At 44.7% G+C, this 10,426-nt stretch overlaps 1 protein-coding gene across 1 annotated transcript; it reads right to left on the bottom strand.

Annotated features, from left to right (window-relative positions):
* Positions 1-1,859: 1,859 nt before the first annotated feature.
* Positions 1,860-9,762, bottom strand: LOC310770865 (toll-like receptor 13; the record flags this gene model as incomplete). Its single annotated transcript, XM_083663570.1, has 5 exons — positions 1,860-2,809; positions 4,009-4,126; positions 5,967-6,360; positions 6,493-6,591; positions 9,673-9,762. The coding sequence occupies 5 exons, from the start codon at positions 9,760-9,762 to the stop codon at positions 2,578-2,580; spliced, it is 933 nt and encodes a 310-aa protein (XP_083519696.1). The 3' UTR covers positions 1,860-2,577.
* Positions 9,763-10,426: the final 664 nt, after the last annotated feature.

Genomic DNA, 10,426 nt, shown 5'->3' with positions numbered 1-10,426 from the left:
GAATGTTAAAGGGGCAGTAGGAAGATTTTCACGACAGAGATTTGAAAAGTTCAATGAGTGTTATTTTGCAATTCCCACTGGGCAGTGTCTGCATCTCTGTCCTCATGTCTCTATCTCGGTCTCCCCGTCCATGTCAGACAGGTTATTGTCTACCCACAATCCTTTGCAGCAGGGAGCCACAGACAGGTTATTGTCTACCCACAGTCCTTTGCAGCAGGGAGCCACAGACAGGTTATTGCCTACCCACAATCCTTTGCAGCAGGGAGCCACAGACAGGTTACTGCCTACCCATAGTCCTCTGCAGCAGGGAGCCACAGACAGGTTATTGCCTACCCACAATCCTTTGCAGCAGGGAGCCACAGACAGGTTATTGCCTACCCACAGTCCTTTGCAGCAGGGAGCCACAGACAGGTTATTGCCTACCCACAATCCTTTGCAGCAGGGAGCCACAGACAGGTTATTGCCTACCCACAGTCCTTTGCAGCGGGGAGCCACATACAGGTTATTGCTACCCACAGTCCTTTGCAGCAGGGAGCCACATACAGGTTATTGCTACCCACAGTCCTTTGCAGCAGGGAGCCACATACAGGTTATTGCCTACCCACAGTCCTTTGCAGCAGGGAGCCACATACAGGTTATTGCTACCCACAGTCCTTTGCAGCAGGGAGCCACAGACAGGTTATTGCTACCCACAGTCCTTTGCAGCAGGGAGCCACAGACAGGTTATTGTCTACCCACAGTCCTTTGCAGCAGGGAGCCACAGACAGGTTATTGCCTACCCACAATCCTTTGCAGCAGGGAGCCACAGACAGGTTACTGCCTACCCATAGTCCTCTGCAGCAGGGAGCCACAGACAGGTTATTGCCTACCCACAATCCTTTGCAGCAGGGAGCCACAGACAGGTTATTGCCTACCCACAGTCCTTTGCAGCAGGGAGCCACAGACAGGTTATTGCCTACCCACAATCCTTTGCAGCAGGGAGCCACAGACAGGTTATTGCCTACCCACAGTCCTTTGCAGCAGGGAGCCACAGACAGGTTATTGCCTACCCACAATCCTTTGCAGCAGGGAGCCACAGACAGGTTATTGCCTACCCACAGTCCTTTGCAGCGGGGAGCCACATACAGGTTATTGCTACCCACAGTCCTTTGCAGCAGGGAGCCACATACAGGTTATTGCTACCCACAGTCCTTTGCAGCAGGGAGCCACATACTGGTTATTGCCTACCCACAGTCCTTTGCAGCAGGGAGCCACATACAGGTTATTGCTACCCACAGTCCTTTGCAGCAGGGAGCCACAGACAGGTTATTGCTACCCACAGTCCTTTGCAGCAGGGAGCCACAGACAGGTTATTGCTACCCACAGTCCTTTGCAGCAGGGAGCCACAGACAGATTATTGCCTACCCACAGTCCTTTGCAGCAGTGAGCCACAGACAGATTATTGCCTACCCACAGTCCTTTGCAGCAGGGAGCCACAGACAGGTTATTGCCTACCCAATTGCTGATAATTAGTTTGACCATGTTCAACCTAGGATATCATAACACAAGCCAAATGCTGACAGAGTTGAGACTTTGAGAGATTTGCTTTGAACCATTTGAACATGTGACCAGTGACCGGAGAATATTGTTATTTGCAAGTTTTAATGCTTTTAACAATAAATGATGCCAACAAAGATGATGCCAGGATGAGAGGAGCTATGGAGATGGAAGATGGAAAACAGACCAGCAGCCTTCAAATCTGAATGTGTTATATTTATTGAAATTAAATGTGATGATATCCGTAACAATTCAGCATACATACAGAGCAAAACAAATGACCAACAGAATTCAAAATCTGCAAAAACTTTATATTTATTGAAATGTGGTGATCTGTAGATTAGTAGTATAATCGACACGAGATTCAGCCTTCATTCTTCATTCTGAGTCTCGGCGTAGCAACTCCTGAGTCAACTACACGCTCGGCTAAAATGGCTGGCAAGCAACATACACGTTATCAATCACAATAAAACTGTACCCACCTCATGCACAATGTTGTTACTCAAAGTTTGGGCCACAGAGTATTCCTAAATATTGCGTCGTTTCCAATACTGAGCCCTTATTCACCTTATCCAGATGCCTGTGCGGGCTGAAACGTCCGTTGCTGCTGCTGCCCAGATGAGAGATTAAAACTTGCAAAAGGACATTTTTTAGTCTGCTGGCTCATTTTCTCTTCTTACCAGCGTGTTTTTGCCGTGCACAAAAAAATAGTTTTTATCGTTCCCTTGAGTGTGCTCGCTACCGGTGACTTTTTACAACATAAAAAGAGTATGCTAGCTAGTTGGTGCAGCAGCGGTAGCTGTGTGCGGTCGCCGGCAGGTCATAGAGGCAACTCGTAGGCTAAACCAGAGATGTAGCAATGTGTCCCCCCTCTTTTCCCACAATCCCTCGCAAGCCACATGACTGTTACGCTCCGGAGCTTGAAACTGCAATTGGGATTTATGTCCCCTAGTAGTCAGAGTTCTCTAGCAGTCCTTCAGGTCACCCCCAACTCAGTGGTAGGCATTATTCTGCTGTGTTTGTGCCGTACTTCATGAGCCTTCACAGTCGAGAGAGGAGGTGTTTGGACTTGTCGGGACCGTCCCCCGCCTCCAGCGCTCTCCCTACGTTCTGCCAGAAGAGACCCCGGTGCTGGCCGGCCCGGGGCCAGCTCAGGTAGGAGCGTCTCTTCAGAAGCTTCCTCATGCGGTAGCAGGGAGACAGCCGCCAGGCCGGGATCTCCTCCAGAAACAAGAGGATCAACACATCCTTCTGCTCGTCTAACAGACGGAAGCTGCACGCACGGGACAGGACGTACAGTTAGGAGAGTCAATCCCATGGCACTCCATTCAAAAATTATCTGGCAGTTGTTGGATAAGGTTTGATTGGTGGGCCACGGGCGAAACACAGACAAACGAGGATTGAGCATGTGGAATCTGACCAAATATCTACAAACAAGGACAGACACCCATGGCACACCATTATTGTAGAATGTTTTATTGGTGTGCCATGGGCCTTTAAAGGAATATTGACCCCCCAAAAATGTGATCATTATCGACTCATGCCAGTACTAACTCATAGTTCTCCAGGCTCGCTGCTGAAGAAGCTTCTTCAAGTGAACTCTAGGGAGCTGGACAGTCTGCATAGAACAAGGCAATAAATGTCCATACAATTTCTCCATAAACCGTGTCTATAGTATAATCAAAGTCTTCTGATGCCTGACGATGACTCTATGACTCGTGGGGGGAACGTAATTTGATCCATTATTTCATTAAAATCATTGCCAATCGTCATTGCACGCACTTCTGCATTACCAAACGTCACTAGACCACGGTGGCCTAGGTTTGTGTGTTCCATCTCGTGAGGTTTGTTATCACAAGCTTTATGGAGTCATTTGGGGTGGCTTTAGCTCAGGAGGTAGAGCAGGTCGGCCAATGACCCAAGGGTTGGCGGTTCAATCCCCGCTCCCTCCCAGCTGCTGTCGTTGTGTCCTTGGGCAAAACACTTAACCCTCCTTGCCTGGTATGATTGGTATGATTGGTATGAATGTAGACATGAATAGTATGATTGGTATGAATGTAGACATGAATGATGGTGGTTCGGAGGGGCCTTTGAGCGCCAATGTGTGGCTGCCACGCTTCTGAACCACCGGTACGAATGGTGTGAACGAATAATGATTCTGTGTAAGCGCTTTGAGCCTTGGAAAGGCGCTATATAAATCCAATCATTATTAATATTATTATTATTTGATGGACGCTTATTCTATTTTTTTACTGGAAGAAGCTCATCCATCAGCAAGCCTGTAGAACTACAGGTAAGTTGTATGAAGAAAAAAACACCTGAGTTTGTACTGGCATGATCATGAGTAGAATGACCCAATTAAAATGTTTGGGTGAACTATAATTCCTCGAAAAGGACTGAGCGGCTCGGGGAAGTGGGGAGACAGTACAAAAAGTGCTGCTGTATGTGAGAACAGAGAGGCAGCGCCCCCACCTGGCCATCTGGATCTCCCTGGAGCACCACTCGCTCTCCAGGTAGCGACGGCTGATCACACAGATGGTCTTCCTGCTGCCGTAGATGGCCTCTGTAATGTTCTCGATGATGGGCTTACCTGGGGGGGCAACGGGAAAATCACTGATTTCTACTGAATGATTTAATAATCCCTTCTACCTCTCTCCTTAGCTCTGATCTGCCTCCTCTACTTTGCTCTGACTATCAATCTGAGGTCACAACAATATTGTCGAGGCACGGTGGCTCGAACCTCTCCACCATTACATATTTAATATTTGTGGTGACTGACCCAACGCAGTTGACGTGGGTATATGTAGAGATGTAACGTATGAAAATTTCACATCACGATTATGGTGACCAAAATTATCACGGTTATCATATTATCACGGTATTCGTAAAAAATTGCTAAAAATGTTCAAAAAGTACTGAGAGACTCACTGAAATCATTTTACAATGTTTTATATTGAAAACTCAGATGCAAAAAGGATTGATACACTCACTGAAATCATTTCTCCAAGGCTGCACATTTGTATCTGATCTGGGAGACTGTTGCCAACTTTGGTTGATGATGGACAGTATTTACCATGTTTTTCAAAGCACTATAATCACGGTATACCACGGTTTTAATGATAATGAAAATTTGAAACGATACGGTTATTGTAAGGAATTTTATCACGGTTATCATTCAAACCGGTTATCGTTACATCCCTAGATATATGATAATGTGTGGGCCTCGCTAATTCCTTGGTTTCCATGACCATAGACCACCAGAAGGCTAGATGGCGGTGTCGTGCTTTGCTATAATTCAAGAAGCAACATCATAAGTAGCTGTGTTTACATTCTCTGAAAGTCATTTAGAGTCTAAATGACTTTCAGAGAATGTAAACAGCGCTACTAAATTTGGTCAAAATTTTAGACCATCTGGGACACCAAAACACCGGACAATTAAATTCTTAGATGGGTTATCAGCTCCTTGCAGCCTCTCGCAACCCAGTCTCAAATATCTATTTATACGATTCACAGCTTACCATCACATAATTTCCCACCACAATTATGAGTTTAGAAAAACGTTCACAACTATTATAAAACAGAGCTCAAAAACAACTAATCAGGCTGCTCAAATCATTTCTCAGGACTTTTGAAAGATTGCCCACTATATTTTGTATATAGTTTTTATAAGATTATATTTGCATTCAAGACCACAAATTCAAAATCAGGGAATTGCCTTTACAGGGGCTTTAAAGTAAATGAGGCAGGTTTTATTGTAGGTTTTACAGACTGATACCCTTCATTGTATTGGTGATGGCCAGGCCAATATCAGCACACCGATATACAGTACAGACAGACAGACAGACAGACAGACAGACAGACAGACAGACAGGAAGGCAGACAGACAGACAGACAGACAGGAAGGCAGACAGACAGACAGACAGACAGACAGACAGACAGACAGGAAGGCAGACAGACAGACAGACAGGAAGGCAGACAGACAGACAGACAGACAGACAGACAGACAGACAGACAGACAGACAGACAGGCAGACAGACAGACAGACAGGCAGACAGATAGACAGACAGACAGACAGGAAGGCAGACAGACAGACAGACAGACAGGAAGGCAGACAGACAGACAGACAGGCAGACAGACAGACAGACAGACAGACAGACAGACAGACAGACAGGCAGACAGACAGACAGGCAGGCAGACAGACAGACAGACAGACAGACAGACACACAGACAGACAGACAGACAGACAGGCAGACAGACAGCCAGACAGACAGACAGGCAGGCAGACAGACAGGCAGACAGACAGGCAGACAGACAGACAGACAGACAGACAGACAGGAAGGCAGACAGACAGACAGACAGACAGACAGACAGACAGACAGACAGACAGACAGACAGACAGACAGACAGACAGACAGACAGACAGCCTCTACCTGGTTGGAAGTCTCTGTGGTGCAGACAGAGTCTCCAGCCCTGCTCTCCTTCCAGCACGGGAAGCATCTCTCTGAGAATCCAGGCTTCATCGTGAAAGTTGTAGGAGATGAAGGCATCATAGCGGAGAGGAGCTCCCTTCTTCCTCCTCCTGCTGTCATAAAGGAAGGCCAGGAAGAGGTAGTAGGTGTAGGCGAGGTGCAACCTCAGAAAGTGGTAGGTAAAGGATGTGAGCAGAGTAAGAACAATCACACAAGTGCTGCAAATGAAGCAAAGGAAGCTAGCCTCCATCCAACAGGAGCCAAAGTGGTCAAAGTCTAGCAACGTTACCCTTTTACTACGAGGATCAGTGCAAGTGTATTGGTGGGCATTAACAACCTGTGTTTGAGTGTTTATCTGCACCCAATTGTTAAAGCGAGAATTATAGCAGCAACTGAAAGGGTTATCAAGCAGGTCCAGATATTTTAGGGCAGGGAGGGAATATAAGAAGACAGTCTCATCGATCACTGTCAGTTCATTCTGACTCACTTTCAACCAGGTGAGTTTACTCAGGTTTGCCTTGGCCAGAAAATCCAATGACCTGAGTTTACTGTTGGAAAGATCCAGAGCCTCCAGGTTTGGGATTGACTGAAACAGTTCAGGGGTCAGATCTGACAGATCACTGTTGCTCATTACAAGACTCTTCAGATGAGGAGTGTATTTAAATGTGTCTGGTGATATTGATGAATTGGTGAAGACATTCTCAGCTTCAAAGTGCTCTAAAGATTTCAGACCTTTAAGCAGATCTGGTGGGATCTTAAACGTGTGATCATCAAGTTGATGAAGTTTGATTGTAAGATTCTTCAAGGAAGATAAATGTGTGAAAGGTAGCTCATTGTTCTCATAAGATCTTCTGATGTCGTCCCCTTCTAAAATCACATTTAGTGTTAGATTTTCTAATTGTTGCAGTCTTGTGAACCAGTCTAAGCCTAGTATCCTGGAACTAGAGATTATTGACAGATTGAGAGTCCTGAGATAATCCAGTCCTTCAAAAGACCAACCATGCAGCTCTGATCGAATGTCTGATTCTAAAACCAAAGACCTGAGGGAAGACACATTTCTAAAATGTCCCTTTGTGATCCTTGCAAATTGCCCAGATAAATTCAAAACTTCTAGTTTCGGTAGGTAGCTAGCTAGGCTTAGTTTGAAGCTACAAACATTGTTGTGTCCTATATTTAATACTTTCAAACTATTCCAATTTTGAAAAACACATCCCTTGAGTTCTGAAATAAGATTGCCGTTCAGATTAAGTTTTATCAATCCTGTCAGATTCAGGAAGTCGGAGCAACGTAGCTCCACAATAAAATTCCAACTCAGATCTAGGCTTTCAAGTGTGGAAATGCCTCTGAGTGCAAGAGGCACTTCAGACAGTCTGTTCTGAGTGAGGTCCAGACGCCTGAGCTGCTTCATGGATCTAAGTGAATCTTTAGACAGGTTAGTCAGACCAATGCCGCTTAAATCCAGCTCAGTAAGCTGAGTGCAAGACTGCAGCAGTTTATCATCCACAGCAGTGAAATTGGGATTGCCCCCCACCTTAAGAGTTCTCAGCGCAGGAATTTGGCAGGCAATGTCAAACGTATCCATAGCTATGCTCATACCCAATAGCCATAGATGTTCCACTGAATCAGCAGTCTGCAGCACCTCTCTGTAGGCCTCAAAACTCTTTCCTTCTTCTAAATACAAATCAGTTAAGCTCCTTAAAAAAGACTTGTCTGGTACGTCCCACTCAATGTCTCCACTGTTTAACAGGTCGATACTTTGAAGATGAGGAAATATGTCTCTTGTGATGTTGAACTTCTTCAGTGGACCTAAGGCCAACACTCTGAGCTCTGAGAAGTTAAACTGCAGGTCATTCGATTGAAAAGAGGTGAAGTTGAAGTTACCTCTAATATCCAAGTGATGTAAGCTTGGTAGTTGTAAGAGAGGGATAATGTCAGCCATTTGCTGTAGGTTGTTATAGGACAGTGATACTGTCTTTAAGTTCAGCAGTGACTGAAAAGCCAAGGGAGATATATATTCAATGTGGTTTACTTCCAGTGATAGCTCTATTAAACTGGACAGACCCTGAAACATTTTGTGTGTCAGGTTTGTAAGATGATTTCTGTCAATGTTAAGCACCCTTAACTCTGCCAAGTCCACAAACGCTCCATCATCTATATGTGAAAGCAAATTAGAAAACAAATATAGAGCTCTGAGCTTTGAAAAATATCTAAAGTCTGTCCTGTTGATCTTTAAAAGGTGATTGTACGAGAGATCTATTGATGTTGCCTTTGTTGGAATGTCGTCAGGAACGGCAGTGAGGTCATGCCGCTGGCATAAAACATTAACATCAGCCACCTGGTCAGAGTAAGCCACAGTGCAGTTGTTCAGTGAGTAAGCCAGCAAGGGGTTAATATGAAGCAGACAGGACAGAAGGAGGACAGGGAAACTCCAGTGAAAATCTGGAGAGCGACGTCCTGTCCCTGGCATGGTGACCATCCTGCTGAGTTACTCTGATGTGGAGACTAGCTGCTGCTGATGACACTGTTGGTCATGGCAGATCTGAGGAGAATAGAAAAGAAAACAAACAGTACAGTTGAGTTTTTTATGCGACGTCTAGTGTGGCCCGATATGGCGAGGGGCAAGATGTTCGCCTGGAGGACGCTACAGGTGGGAAGTAAGCTTAATGTTCATGATCATATCATATATTTATTCTACTGTATTTCTAATTCACCTCATTGTAATTGACAATAACAGTAATAACATTAGTAACCATAACATTTTATATTCAAGGCACGGTCGTAGGTTTCAGGGGGTCTGGTCAAACACTTAATTTGCCGCTCAGTCCTCCTAGAGGAATTATAGTTCACCCAAACATTTTAATTGGGTCATTATATTCATTCTCACAAAGCATTAATAAATGGTTAATTACGGTTCATTAATGTTTATAGAACATGCACAACCATTTAAAGGTTAGGGCCAAATGAAGATAAAGGAACTAGCAAACCTCATCTTCATGCGTATATGTTACTTAAAGGAACAGCTCAACCTAAAATCCAAAATACATATTTTCCCTCTCACCTGCAGTGCATCCATCTTTATATTTTTGTGTTATTTGCCTGAGTTTTGGAGATATCGGCCGCAGAGTTTCTGCTTTCTCTCCAATACAATGGAACTGGATGGCACTCGGCTTGTGGTGCTCAAAGTGCCAAAGAAATACATTTGATAAACTCAACAGCAATGTCTCTTTCCAGAAATCATGACCCGGTTACTCAAGATAATCCACAGACCTTGTTATGAGCAGTTTCATGTAGGAACTATTTTCTTTTGACCGAACTACACCCGCTAGCTGCTAGCTTCATACAAAATAAAATAGTTCCTACATGAAACTGCTCATAACAAGGTCTGTGGATTATCTTGAGTAACCGGGTCATGATTTCTGGAAAGAGACATTGCTGTTGAGTTTTTCAAATGTATTTTTTTGTTTCTTTGAGTACAACAAGCCGAGTGCCATCAAGTTCTATTGTACATATTGAAGAGAAGGCAACCATCTCTACAGCTGATATCTCCAAAACTCAGGCAACTAACACAAAACAATATAGATGGATAAATAGCACTACAGGTGAGAGGAAAAATATGTATTTTGGATTTTATGGTGAGCTGTCCCTTTAACACTGAACTCCCCCTCACCTGCCTCTCCTCCCAGCCTGTCTCCGGTCCTCTGGTCTTCTGCTCTCCAGTTGACTCGGTGACAGAAAACCCAGTGGCCTCCTTTTGCATCGCGCTCCTGGCTGACATTGGCTTCTCAGCCAATGAGCTGTGAGTGCGTGGGGAGTGGAGAGCCAATGAGCTGTGAGTGCGTGGGGAGTGGGCAGCCAATGAGCTGTGAGTGCGTGGGGAGTGGACACGTTGGATCATGTGGGCATGTCAGACACTGAGCAGAGAGGGGTTCCGTCTTGTGGTCTAAAGTCACGCTGAAACACGAAGGAAACAGCGTGACTTCCCCACAGCACTGGTGGTTTCACTTCATTATTAAGGTTGGCAACACCACACACACACACACACACGCACGCACACACACAACATAAAAGGCAAATTAAAAAGTGTTAGATACAAATCGAGATATCGGTGACATGAATTATCGTTAGCCAGACATGGAGGAAGTTGGTGATCTGATTGGCTAACTCCTCTTGATGTAGTGATATGTTTGCTAGCTAGTTAGCTAGCATTTTGCTAGCATTAGCTAACTTAAAGCAACACTCCACCGATTTTCAACCAGCTTTGTATGATTAAAAAAGTATCAGAATACTTTAAACAGTTTTTCAGACATTCATTTAGTTTGACAGTTATTGAGATTTGATTTGAATCAAATTGTGATGTCATTTGTGCAGGAATGACATCACTGGTCCACAACTTCACTCAAATCAACTAAATGTCTGAAAAA

The sequence above is a fragment of the Poromitra crassiceps genome (genome assembly GCF_964638095.1).
Source record: "Poromitra crassiceps genome assembly, contig: HAP1_SCAFFOLD_248, whole genome shotgun sequence".
NCBI lineage: Eukaryota > Metazoa > Chordata > Actinopteri > Beryciformes > Melamphaidae > Poromitra > Poromitra crassiceps.
Note: the sequence above shows the minus strand (reverse complement) of the source record. Positions and strands in the feature narration are given on the sequence as shown.